The sequence below is a fragment of the Monopterus albus genome, unplaced genomic scaffold (genome assembly GCF_001952655.1).
Source record: "Monopterus albus unplaced genomic scaffold, M_albus_1.0 scaffold205.1, whole genome shotgun sequence".
Taxonomy (NCBI): Eukaryota; Metazoa; Chordata; class Actinopteri; order Synbranchiformes; family Synbranchidae; genus Monopterus; species Monopterus albus.
The window spans coordinates 580,738-594,428 of NW_018128085.1; the positions used below are offsets into that span (position 1 = coordinate 580,738).

Below are 13,691 nucleotides of genomic sequence, written 5' to 3' on the forward strand. Positions count from 1 at the left end.
ACTTGGGCTCAACCAAAGTAGTAAAAAGCTTCCAGATTTTTTCTTGTGTAACAGTCTTCTAACAGACCAGCTTGATGTAGTATGTAAAATAATAACAAAATAAAATCTCTTACTCTCTCCAGACGGAAGCGCATCCTCAGCTGAGCGATCGCATCATCAATTTCATCTCTGTGGGACAGAAGCTGAGAACTCCTGGCACCCAGTGAGAATCCACCATATCTGTGGACAGCGTGATTGTTTTAATATCAGTGAAGGACATGGCACAGTGACCGTAGTTCAATATTATGAATATAATCATAAGCTCAAGATGTAATGTACCTGAACTCGTTGACCCAGACCTGGTTCTTCAGGCTGTCAGAGAAGAAAAACCATTCAGTGATTAATGCTTTCTTGAATGAGAGTAAATAAAAATCTAGCAGGAACTATTACACAAACTAGTAAATAATAAAATGAGTGTTACCTCTTGCCAATAATCTGAGCGTAGGTTTTAACCAGATAGTCTGAGACATTTCTGCCAGTTAAATTCTGAAGTGTCTCTTTCTCGCTGATCTTCATCTGGAAAACAGACAACATTTAATTAATGTGTGCTTATTGATTTAAATGTTTTTGTATGAATAAAAGAAAAAAGAAAGACAGTGTCCTCAGTGTAAGGTTGTTTAGTCCTTACTTTTCTAATTTTTATTGATTAATGCTTTAGTGTCACCGACCTGTGGTGGTGGAAGTCCTCCAGCACCTGGCGGACACTCCGGCAGCATCTTCTTGCGCCCTTCACAGCTGCACTCACACATGGGAGAGGGATTCGCCATGCTCCAGTTCCCTTTGTCAAACAGGTCCTTCACACTCTGGGAGACCTGCGGGACCCTCCACTCATCCTCCACTGCGGTGCAGGGAGCGTTCCTGGAGCACAGGGAGAGAAAAGTTTGTGAAACCACAAATATCCATTTTATGTGGAACATGCTATATTTGTGAGTTACTAAAACTGTAGTAGGTCTACTGTAGATCTATAAAGTTTTATTTCCCAAAACGCTGGCTATGTTCACATTTCTTCTATTTTACAGGAAATTAGATGAAAAATAAATAACTTACTCTATGGGTTCTCCTTTCATGCAACGTGTTCCGAATCCTGGTTTTTCGGTCAGAGCTGCCAGTAGTTTATTGGTGTAAGGATCCTCAGGTATGTCATTACTACAAAGACACACAGAACCCATAAAATAACACAAAAGGTGCTTTTATAGTTTTAGATAAGTGCAATCAACTGGACACCGGTAATAATGGATTGGCATACCCATTGTTTGAAACTAAATGTGTGAATTGTGTTTAGTTTACTCCACTACACATTACTGTGAATCCCTGAGGTATAATCTGCCTGCCTGCCAGTCTGGTGTGTGTACTGCACTTGTTCTTATCTTTCCAAGTTGGTGTTTCATTAATTCATACGTGACAGAGTTGATTAAAGTGCACTGAAGACTAAAAAGTGCTTTGACAGATAACTGGTTAGCTGGTATCATGCAAAGAATATATAAAATCAGAAAAACATCAAGAATTGTGCAAGAATTAGAGATAAATGTATGAAAAGACATGTAATTGTTCTGGCCAAAGAGAAAGATATCTAACCTGATGAAGGTGTACTGTTCTCCATACATGCTGGGATCCAGTGCCAGACTTTGGTGCTTTCCAAATGGAGGCACAATCAGGCTAAACACCAGGGCAATACATACAAACACTGCTGGGAGGACAATCTGAAAAACAATGGCATGACATTTATTACATCTAACACGCAAGATAAGAGGCATATTGTAATAGGAATGTTAACTGACTGTTAAGAAAATCCTGTATGACTGAGAAAAAACAATGAGAATCCTACAGTCTACATTGGCCACCTCTATACATACAGTATGAGTATATGAAAATACTATCAGCATACCTGAGCAAAGAAGCCTTTCCTGGAGCGCCGAGCATAAAGAAATCTTTTCCAGAGTAGTGCAACAAACTGTTGTCTCTTCAGACTCCAGCCTTTAACCTGGTATGAACCTTTGCCATCTGTTCCACTGAGCCAGTCGGTCTCACGGGATTCTGTGCACAGACACCATGACGCTGATGAGCAAACTTGCATCATGCTAATTGTCTGTTCTGAGTTTGTAATTGCACTAATAAACTGTCAGTAGTGCTTGAATGCATGCAATTGAAAACATAATGCCACATCTGATTTTTGCAATATAAAACAAATTTCCTTCAAACAGGAAGGAACTGCACTTTTCCCAATTAAAAATCTGAAATATGATGTGTTTTCATTTTTTTTTTTGAGAAATACACCTTTAGGTACAAACACAAGAGTAAAATACTCCGCCAGTGACAGCAACAAGACTGCTACTATGTTTACACTGCATGCTTGGTACTGCAGGTTTACCTGGGTCACCTTCAGAGTCGTTTAAATCAAAGTCATCTTCAGTGAAAGGCTTCAGGCAGCTCTGGTGATCTCCAAATGCATGACGGCGACGGGTCCTGGTTGGTATGACTCCATCTGCAGGAGGGTTACCATCTGAATTTAAACTGAATTTCATGTCTGCACCTTTTGTTCAAAATGAGATCCCTCATTAATCCCTGTTCATTCTCATTCAAGAATGTCTGATGTATTCAACTGAACACTATCCAAAACCGATTCTTTCATATAGATCAGAAGGGTGTTAATATTTATCAAATACAAGATGTTTGGTATGTAATTACTGTGAATCTTACATAATTACTGCACTGGAAAATACATCATGAATCTCACCTGAAAGCTCAACAGAATCCACTCCAGTGTCCTTAGCCACTTTCAAGAAAATCTGCAGACACAAGATTAAAACATTGGCTAAATAGAAAACAGATGGCAACTGGCTACTGAGGCATGTAAGCCAAAAATAAAACAAAAAACATATATTAGATTCCTTCTGCTTGCGACGAGGTTTACTATGAAAGGCCAACTCAGGCTAGACACAAAGGGGTGAAAGCTCTTTAGTGCTCCTTACTTCTTCCAGGGTTGTATCAGATATGCCATAGCTGGATATTCCCAGGGTGGTGAGTCGGTCATCCAGCTCATGGAAGAGTTCTACAAAGGCTCCGTTTTTAGCAGACTGGTAGGGCAAGATGTACGTAAGCTCATGTCCGAGATCCTCCACTAGGCGAGCCTCGGTGACATGCTTGAAAATCACCTTAGAGATAAGGGAGACATCTGTAGGAAAAAAAATGGGAGGAGATTTGTGAGAGGCAATAAAAGACATCAATATCTCATGTCTTTGCGAAGTTTAATTTACAGGAAAAAATCTGTCCACCTTTAAGGTAGCCAATTCATTGTCAGCTCTTACCAATAGTGGTGGTTTCACTGTCTGGTTCACTGCCCAGACCAGCATCTGAACTGCTCTCTGATACGCTATCCTCCTGCATCCAAGGCAGAGAGAGTAAGCAAGACTGAATTAAATATTTGATTTCATCCTGACTGAGTCACAGTGCCTTTCCATTTTTTTACTCTTTTTACCAATTAAACTCTAGAATGTGTCATAAGAAAAAAAAACTTTTCATTGTATAAATACACATCCTTGATTTTGAGTACAATGTGAAAGAATGACACACAATTAATTGTAACAACATTAGAAGTGAGAGCATTTATCTGTTAAAAACCTAATTTCTAACATTGTCCATTACATCTCTTTTACCTTTTCTGTTTTCTTGCTGTAGGAGACGGTGCTAGCAGAATTCCTGCAGGACTGAAGGGTTAAGTCATAGTCCCTCTTGACCAGGGTCAGATAGTAGCCTGTGCCCAGATGAGTCTTCAGGAAGAGTGAGGAGCCTACGCAGCACAGCCTGCCGTGGGAAATGATGGCGATGCGGTCACCCAGGATGTCAGCCTCGTCCATATGATGAGTGGACAGGATGATGGTACGGCCTGACAGAGAGACAAACACTTTCAGCTTATAAAGCACAGAATTAAATCCATCAAGTACTAAAAAGAAGTAATACATGCTGTATGACTACGATCCAGCCATCAGCTATGTTTACCTTGTCTGTATTTAAGCAGCAGGTCCCAGATGCCCCTGCGTGCATAAGGATCAACCCCAGCAGTAGGTTCATCCAGGATCACAACTTTTGAGCCTCCAACAAAAGCCAAGGCCACTGACAGCTTCCTCTGCATCCCACCTACCAAGACAACATGAAGATAAAGTAAGAATGACAGTATGTGGAAATCTCCCCTGTAAAACATGTCCAGTATTACTTGTAGAATAACAAAAAGGTTAAAAACTGAAAATAACCGGACTAACCAGACAGCGTGCTGGTGCGGGACTGTCGTTTGTGAGGCAGTCCAACATCATTCACAATCTGCTCCATTTCAGCCTTCACCTTCTCCTTTGGCAGCCCCTTCAGACGAGCATAGAACCAGATGTGTTCCTCAACCGTCAACCTGGATTACAGCAAACCAGCAAGTCCCTCAGTTAAACACAGTTAACACACTCTACAAATGGGCTGAGAATTCAGTTCCTGCCGCATACGTACATGCTGAAAAGGACATTGTGCTGGGGGCAGACGCCCAGGTTCTGCCGGATGGTGCTGAGTTCGGTGCGGATATCCTTGCCGAGGATGTAGGCTGTACCAGAGGTGGGTGGGAACAACCCCGTCAGGATCGACCTATCAGAAACCAGGCGGGGATGCAACAGTCAATCACTGCCTCAACTGATTAGATTTAAAATCCCCACCTCTCTCTTGGAATATTGTAGTTCTACCTCTAGTGTGTGTATTTTCTTACATAGTTGTGGTCTTGCCAGCTCCATTGTGTCCGAGGAAGGAGGTAATCTGTCCTTCATAGAACCTCAGGCTCAGTCCATCTACAGCCAGTTTGTTTCCGTTGCTGTAGATCTTCACCAAGTTCTCAATATAAACACCTGGATCGATATGGCTTGGCTCTTCCTCAATGCACACTGCTGTGGATAAAATAAAGATGAGGACACCAGCATTTTAGCAATGACATAAGCTGGGGTTAGGTAAGACAACAAAAGAAAGGCATCATCCATCATTACTATAAACGTTTGACAACACTTCTTGGTTTATCCGAAAATTCTTCCCTAAAACAAAAGACAAATAAATAGTTATAATGATGATTGTCATCTGTACCTTCAGCATTGTCCTTATTTGACAGAGAAGAAGAAATGTTCTTGTTCTCTTCCTCTCCACACCAGTATGTCTTAGTGAAAGGGAAGTACCAGGGCCTGGGGATCCCATACTGGCCTAGAACAGAGTGAATGGTTTTGTTTCTCATATAGTCCAAAAAGAAAAAACAACACAACCTTGAAAGAACTCATTAGTCACGCTGCAGTACATATAAAAAACCTGCAATAATAAAGTTTGTCCATGGCTCACCAGGAAACACAGCTTCAAAGTACCATGTCATTATTCCATACAGCACAGCATCAAACAGCATGAGGCAGATAGATGTGGTAAGGTTGTAGCTGTCTTCCTCCAGAGGACTAGTCAGCAAATTCGACCACTGGATGCCCACCCCTTGCTCCTCAAACAGGGCAAGGTACTCACAGCCAAAACCAAAAGCAACAGGAGACAGGAGACTCTGAGCGAAGAATAGAGAAACAAAAGTTTAGGTAGAGAGAAAAATAACCGACTACCAAATATATAGGTGTATAAGTAAGGACACTCAACACACAATACTGAGTGTTCATGTATGTATTTATGTGTATTACTAAAGTTTTTTAACACACCACTACAAATTTTGCTGCAAAGCCCACGTAGTCCTGCCAGGCGACACACAGCACATAGGGCAGGTAGAGAATGAAATAGATGATTCCACCGCAGGCAGCAGCCAGGTTGGCACGAGAAAACAGTGTGCTGATGAGGAAACACTGCATTATGGTTACTATGCCAAATGAGCTTAGGAAAAAAAACACCACTCCTGAGTCGCTGTAAGGCAGCAGGTTGCCCATCTGAGGAGGATGACAGTGAAAAAAGAAAATAAAGTTAAAGAGTTTCCTGGTTACAGCACTATGACATCACTTGTTTTGCACAATTTGATGACATTTCTCGACAATGAATTGCTGTGATCATAGAAAAACATTGTAACTATCACATTAAATGTCATGTCTAAACACCAGCAGCAGGAGTACATTCACGTACTTAACAATTTGTGGACATTACTGTCTGATGACACTCTGTATGCACATGTACCTAAGTCCAACACCAACCTTCAGTAACATCACCAGCAAACCAGCGCTGATGAGTATGGGTATCAAACTGCTGATGAACCAACTGAGCCACAGGATGCCATTGTTCAGTCCCATGATCCTCATGGTTTCCTTGAGCCGTGCCTCTTTTTCATACACAACTCCCTTGATGATGATGGCTACTGAGTACAGCCACGCCAAGGTCATGAAGAGTGGCATCGACCGACTCATTACACGCAGGAAACTGTGGAAAAAGCAAGACAAATTAGTCCCAGACCCTTTCAGGAACCTGTGCAGGGACAGATTTTAAGATTTTCTTCCCACTGTCTTCACTTACATGTCATCGACATAGCAGGGGTACGGCATCTGCTGAATGTAGATGCCTGTCCTTTCCTTGGTGCCAGTGACAGCTCTGATGATTCCCTGCTCAATGACATCCTGCAGATAGGAAAATCCACCCCAGATGTACCGAAGGTCCTCGAAGGGGTCTGCCCTGGGACCAGGGTCCCAGTAGCTGCAAAGCAAAATGAATATTGGTGAGCTTAAGACAAAATAACTATGTAAAAACTTGCAAAGGATCTGTGTTTAAATAGTAGCTGCTTATTGACCACATTCACCTACCCATCTCTAATCTTGTTTGTCCTCTCCACATTATCAATGTCCATGCGGATCTTGTAGTCAACATTAGGAGGTAGGTCAGTGCTGTTGCTGCGGGAAATATGAGGGAACACGATTCCTGCCCAGAACTTCTGGTTGTCTAGAAGACCCATGGACTTGTTGACCAACCGTTCCTCATTAGCTACTGGCTCCAGTTTGTCCAGGTTCACACACTGAAGGAGACAGAGTGGATTTATGCCTTATTTTGATCAGTTTGGCTAAAAACAATGTTGCTTCTGCATTAGCTGATGTAAGCTATAATACAAACGGTCTGAATAAAGCTAAAGAAAGGTGGAAAAGGACAACAGATAAGATGGAGGATGTTTTCTAGAGAGACAAAAGAACAATAGTAATTAAAATATCAATGCAGTATGAATCAGAATCAGAATATGTCACAATATGGTCCTAATTCACAAAGACTGTAACAAAATCCTGCTCAATCACATGATTTTCTCACAGATATTACAATCACATGCCTTGGGTTGACACTGAGTAACCAAACCGCATTTGTTGAGCTGATTTGCTGAGACCTCTTACAGACTAGCCTTTCACATATTTACAGGAACTGACTCATACCCCACCCCCTCATACTCATTGTGTGAGAAGCCACTATTATGAAATATGATTCCTAATGCTATAGGCATGACATTCTTTTTATGTAAAGCCTTGACATAGTTTCTAATGTGAAAAAGATCAGTTTACACACATTTTTATGATCTCAATGTGAAGGTCACTGGGCTGTCTGGCATTACACTGGCAACACTGAGAAAATTAATTTGATTTGATATTTGTGTGACAAGTATGATCTAACTTGCCTCAAATTTGGGTTTAACATTCCCACAGTGGTTAGAGGGAGGAGGTGATTGAGGGGAGTGTATGGACAAAAAATTCAAAACCGCATTAAAATCTTCCATTATATTTAGAGAATCATCATTTTATTATTATCAATTATCTGTCAGTCATCAGTCTTTGGAATGCAAACATAATTAAGTCACCGCTAGATCATTTACCACAGAAACAAGTTTTGTTTATAGACATATCAATGAAGAAATCCCTGACACAGATAAATGAGAAAACTGCTCTTTTACTGGGGCATGAATTGATTAACGTTTCACAAGAGTATAAGGCTAATTATGATCACGCACACTGGCCCAATATGCGGAGACAGGGAGCAGTGACACACTCACCATGGCAATGATTATTATTTGATGAGGGAAGGGAGGGGAAAGAACTCTTGATTTCAAGCTTTTAATAGCTTTGCCAAGATCGAAATGCAGTTTTAAAGTGCATTAAAAAGAAGAGAAGCTAGTGGAAGACTGTAATGCACTGACCTAAATGGGCAATTGGCATTTAACCTATTTCTCCACTAGATGCACTTTGTGTCTTGGCCTGAATGGACGATATTGGGTAACAACTATTTTTAAACACAGAACTTAAGACGTGTACAAATATGGGCTTATTGGCACTGACTTTGAAAACGTACACAGACTGAGCCAGCCATGTGAAAACACACCATGCTCTGCATTCACATTTCTCTTAAGGTAAAAATTGGATTTGCATTTTATGCACTGAATATGTTTCCCGGGGAAAGGGACATACACCCTCATTACACACATTTATTTGTTCACATTTTCAGATGTTTTTTTTTTCTGTTGTACATTCCACATCTCTCACTAACACACACTAACCTCCATGAAGCGAGAAATGGTCTGTATAGCCTGGTCAGCTTCGTCGAAGACATTCATCCAAGTGTAGTTGAATGCTGTAGGCCTGCGGCCCTCCGAGGCCTTGGAAAGGAAGTTCGACACATCAGACACGCGCCACTCAGTCTCACTGAGCTGGGCATTAAGGAATGCAGCGCTGGCACTATTCTGGAGAAGGGTCTGCAAAATGGAAAATTTAGAGTTATTGTTACTGTCAGTAGTAGGGCTGTAGTGGTATGAGATTTTCTCAGTATGATGACCGTCTCAGAAAATATCACACCTTCAAGTATTACAGAATTACACACTAACTATTATCAGCTACAATGACCCTCAAAGAAATGAAAACAAAAGGGTCTTTTTTTATTGCAGGAGGCTGTGCCAGTTAATTGAGCTGGATTGCAGCATTAGATAATAAACATAATTAAACAATAAACAGAATTATAAACATGATTTTTTTAAAAAGCATATAACTATAACATGTTATATTACTAAAGTATGTTTGCATGTTAGTACCAGTTGTAGGGGAAGTATTCAACCCTAGTCAGTGGACTTTAAAATCCTTATTAACATCCTTTCTTTTCTTCTGTAAAATGCAGGTCTAAATAAATAAAGAGTGCAATAATCACTGTATGCCTTCAGGCTTGTTTTTTCCTGCTGCACTCTATATGTGTGGACCTCTTTGTGTGGCATGCAATCTATTTTACTATCATTTGATTTTCTGAGATCCTTTTAAAAGCTTTCACAAATTATCTCTTGTATATCAATTATATCAACCAGTTTCCTGTTTCTCAGGAGAGAGGAAATGATATCATGACAGAATAAAATAGCACAAACAGCAATCTAATTAATTAAATACTGCCCAAAAGTAATGAATGTCAAACCTGTCAACGGAACAAGATTTAAACAAATGGTTGTGAACTTAAAAAAACCTTGCAGTAATACATTTAACCCTAAAAGCTGGCTGATCCCTAACAAAAAGAGATAATCCACATTTTTACTTTTTCAATATTTTTTGCGAATTTAATCATCACACCCTTTTACCACTAGGTGGAAGTAGTACTTATGTGAGCAGCCTTAGGAAAGCAAGAGTTCTAGCAGGGAAAACAAATGCATGGATGACTGCAAGTGTATGTCAACTATTGCAAGAAAACCAACACTTTGTGTGCTTATCTCTGTTTCATGCTATCACAGTAAGAACACCGATTAAATAAGGCCAAGAGCCACATTTTAATACCAGATTTGCTCCATTTTGTTTTAGTTAATTCAATTACTTAAACTCAGTTTTCAGCTGAATTATTTTTAGTTTACTGATCTCCAATTTTAGTCATCCCATACTGAGATATTCTGGGTAGTGACCCCTGTTGAAGAATTTGTATGGTCAAACACATAACTACACATTAGTCCCAGATTAAAGCCCTCATGTAAACACTAAGAACACTAAGAACACAGCTCTCGTGTGTGTATGTGAATAATGTTAGTGTATCCCACTCACCCTAACCAAGTCCATTTCCTCACTATTCTCCATGAAGTTCCAAATTTTAGGCTTTAATTCCTCCCACATCCCTCCAAGGTCCCTTAGCACGCCCAGCTCCTGGAAGGTCTTATTCACCTGCAACACACACACAGATATCCTCAGTCATTTAATGGGTCATACATGATAATTCTGATGTAGGTTTCATAAACAAGAGAGGCTGATTGTACCTCATGAATGATCCTCTGTGTTGCCGGGGTATCTGGGGTGTACAGGATCTTCCCCACAAGCAGAGGCTTTAGGGCTCTCCAGATCATTCTAGAAATGGGGCTGGACTCTAGATTCTGCATCAAGCTGTTACAATAAGGAGCTAGGAATTAAATAAAAAGACATTTTGAGTCTGAATTCTTGACAGTCTCCTATGGTGAATGGTTGACAAGGACTATGATAAAAGTATAAAATATAAAAGAAAGTTGCTCCAATAGCTTTGTACACTTACTGGAAGAGTTGTCGTAAGTGGAGATGGGTTCACTGTCACTGTTGTTACCGTTATTTCCAAACAAGTTCTTGTAGTTGTTGTCTTCATACCAGTTAAGAGACTTGATTTTGAGGCCGCCTCCCTCAGGGTGTCCGCAGACAATACGTGACACAGCCTGGTACGTCTGTTTTGGAGACCCTGTGGCATTTGCAGTTAGATACAGGATCTCCTTTCGCATTTCCTTCCAACTCTTCATACTGGAAAGCTAGAGGGAGAGACACAAACAGATACTTTTGCATAATGATGTTTGGTGGAGAGCTGTAAGTATATCACTCCAAGTCCATATGTTGATAAGACAGACACACAGGAGGTACTGTTTGCACCACAAGAATGAAAAAAATGGCCACATCTGTGTTGTCTCCTTCCGAAGCATGTTTCAGAAGCTAAATATGACCTTTAATCACTAAAATAATTCTAATATTCAGACTGTTAATACTCTCATTCTGGGATACATGGCTGAAAGCACCTTTTACAGTCATGGTTTAAAGTACATGGATGTGAATGTCTGTTCAGGTCAAAGTGAAATCAGCATCTAACAAGAGAACAAAGGCTCTGTATTGAGCTGAAATCACCGTACATGTTATGGCAAGCCGCACACCAACAGAGTGACTGGACTCAGGAATAGGCAGGACTCAAACCCAGGTCAGAGAAAGATATTTATTAGACAGAGTATGGAAAGAAAAGGAGGTGGCGAGTATCAGACACAGAGCTACTGGTGTGGGTCTCAGGCAGTTGGGGCAGCTGAAATGACTGGACCATTGGAGGAGCCGCCCGGGGTCGGAGGAGAGGTTTGGCACTGCATATAGAGCAGAGAAGGAGATTAAGAGGGGGGACAACAGGCAGACAAGGGTGTGATAATATAGAGCACAACACAGGTGACCTACATATAGGGAACTGCTGGTTCAGGGCAGGAGAGCGTGGCTGACTGGGAAGGAAGTCTTAGGAGGCAGGAGCTGGCGTGTAGTATGTGGAGTCTCAGTGGACGGCAGAGCAGGTCGGTGGCGGCCAAGAAGAAGGTAGAAGCTTGGATCCCAGCGTGCTAAAGTATGGTTCTGCTAATTGAGCACAGGCCGAGGTATGCAGACAGGAGCAAGCGCACACGCTTTGCTGGCCCAGGCACTTGACACGGACCCCAAACAACAATCTCCTATCGGCGGCAAGTCCCACAGAGATATAGGTGGCACCAGGTAACAGTTCAAACAAGAAGATAAAGCCCTCTTCCGTAATCAGTTCAGAAAAATAAAACATAAAACACTCCTCCGTAAACAGTTCAGACAAAACATAAAGTACTCCTTGGTAATCAGTTCAGAAAAAACATAAGAAACTCCTCTGTAAGGTACTCCTCGGTAATCAGTTCAGACACTTTTAAATCATTACTTAAAACATATTGTCAACACAGTGGACAACAAGAATTTACCAGGGTAGTTCGATACCAGTGGACGTCAGGATCCAGGACGTGTAATATGTGTAGTCGTCAGTAGAAGAATGAGAGATCATCTGGTGACGAGGACACACCAGCGCCGTGCTAAAGTATGGTTCTGCTAATTGAGCACAGGTGTGCCTCGCCGGGAGCATGCTCCTACGTGAGCAGGGGTGGAATCGCCAGCAGCCCCGGTGTCTGCTGCCGAGGTGCCGGGGACGGCCTGATCCGTGGACGACACAGTACATCTTCTCTCTGCATTGTCTGTGTCCAAATGCGCTCTGTACATGTCTCACACTCTAAAAAGGGCCAGATGTAAACGCTGGGGTGACTGTGCTTTTACCATTGTATCCCCTAAATTGTGGAATAGTCTACCTTTTAATGTTAGGTCAGCTACCGACCTCAGCACTTTTAAATCATTACTTAAAACATATTTATTTGGCTTGGCTTTTAATGCAACTGATGCATTCCTTTTAATTTTAATTTATTTAATGTATGTTAACTGTGTGTCTGTGTTATTGTGCCGTTTTATTTTTATTTGCACTGATCTTATTTACTCTATTTTAGTCATTCATTGTGATTTTATTCTGCCATGTAAAGTATTTTGGTCAGCTGGATGTTGTTTTTAAAGTGCTCTATAAATAAATTTGGTTTGAGTTGATTTTGATTAAAAACTCAGCTCTCAAAAACAAGAAGAAAGTAATAAAATGGGGGAGATATTACTTAAAATAAACAAAATTATATGCCAACAGAACAGGGAAATTGCATTTGCCAAAATCTTTAAAAACAAGCAAAAATATCCAGTCTCAAGAACCTATAGATATCTTAAAATAGTGCAGCTAGACAAAAAACAAGCATCTATTACCTCAATTTAAGATATTTCATCTTACTTAGATTTCACTTTTAGAAGTTCACATACTGTGATCCACCGTGTGAGATGTAAAACTATCATCTGTCACAACAGAGGCAGCTTTTAAGAACCACATGTGTTCCTGTGTGTGACACTGAGTGGCATTCTTGACATGGAAGTCAAGTGTTGCACTGTGGGGTGGAGACACTTAGCACTTCGCTATCTGCCTAACTAAGATAAATTTAACTGCGGTTCCCTGTCATATCATTCTCCCCGTGTGTGTGTGTGTGTGTGTGTGTGTGTGGATTTTCATCACCACACTGGAAAGCTCAGATAAAGTTCAACATGCAATGTGGAATGTTACTTACCACACTGTTACTTCTATAAAAAGAAATCATCACAATGTACAGTACGGTTGTGGAGTTTAATGTATGTAAGTATATTGCATTTATAGGTGTTAATGTTTACATTTCTACTGAGCAGCTGTTTGTACTGATGCTATTTGTATTATTATTATTGACAATGGCAGAAAAACGGTGGGCCAAGTTTCCAATAAAGCATTTTTGACAACATAGAGTAATTGCATAAGCTTCAACAGTAGCTTTTTTCAGTGATTCAAAAAGTGTTTATGTACTTTTGGGCAGATATCATTTTGTCAATAAACACACACACACACACACAAACACACAAACACAAGTGAAGGAAACAAACCTATAAGTTTGTGGAAAAACAGCATGACATTTGGAAGCACAAATCGATTGTCATGAATGAAATACAAAAGAGTTCCTTATCAATTTTGATATCCTATCATTAATCATGTCAGGCTGACAGCCAGCACGAAGGTAATTCCAG

At 40.7% G+C, this 13,691-nt stretch overlaps 1 protein-coding gene across 2 annotated transcripts in view; it reads right to left on the reverse strand.

Moving 5' to 3' along the window:
* Positions 1 to 13,691, reverse strand: part of LOC109970682 (ATP-binding cassette sub-family A member 1-like) — a 44,519-nt gene that overhangs the window by 7,393 nt on the left and 23,435 nt on the right. For both annotated transcript variants that reach the window (XM_020618412.1, XM_020618413.1), the window contains exons 9-34: positions 10,531 to 10,774; positions 10,262 to 10,401; positions 10,053 to 10,169; positions 8,546 to 8,740; positions 6,822 to 7,030; positions 6,538 to 6,714; positions 6,222 to 6,444; positions 5,742 to 5,963; positions 5,389 to 5,593; positions 5,143 to 5,256; positions 4,778 to 4,952; positions 4,528 to 4,659; positions 4,296 to 4,435; positions 4,036 to 4,173; positions 3,693 to 3,922; positions 3,345 to 3,417; positions 3,009 to 3,211; positions 2,774 to 2,825; positions 2,408 to 2,521; positions 1,925 to 2,073; positions 1,615 to 1,739; positions 1,087 to 1,185; positions 708 to 897; positions 461 to 555; positions 319 to 351; positions 114 to 219 (exon numbers count right to left, since the gene is read on the reverse strand). In XM_020618412.1, coding sequence (XP_020474068.1) covers positions 114 to 219; positions 319 to 351; positions 461 to 555; positions 708 to 897; positions 1,087 to 1,185; positions 1,615 to 1,739; positions 1,925 to 2,073; positions 2,408 to 2,521; positions 2,774 to 2,825; positions 3,009 to 3,211; positions 3,345 to 3,417; positions 3,693 to 3,922; positions 4,036 to 4,173; positions 4,296 to 4,435; positions 4,528 to 4,659; positions 4,778 to 4,952; positions 5,143 to 5,256; positions 5,389 to 5,593; positions 5,742 to 5,963; positions 6,222 to 6,444; positions 6,538 to 6,714; positions 6,822 to 7,030; positions 8,546 to 8,740; positions 10,053 to 10,169; positions 10,262 to 10,401; positions 10,531 to 10,774 — 3,900 coding nt within the window. The remainder of the gene's footprint in view (positions 1 to 113; positions 220 to 318; positions 352 to 460; positions 556 to 707; positions 898 to 1,086; positions 1,186 to 1,614; positions 1,740 to 1,924; positions 2,074 to 2,407; positions 2,522 to 2,773; positions 2,826 to 3,008; positions 3,212 to 3,344; positions 3,418 to 3,692; positions 3,923 to 4,035; positions 4,174 to 4,295; positions 4,436 to 4,527; positions 4,660 to 4,777; positions 4,953 to 5,142; positions 5,257 to 5,388; positions 5,594 to 5,741; positions 5,964 to 6,221; positions 6,445 to 6,537; positions 6,715 to 6,821; positions 7,031 to 8,545; positions 8,741 to 10,052; positions 10,170 to 10,261; positions 10,402 to 10,530; positions 10,775 to 13,691) is intronic.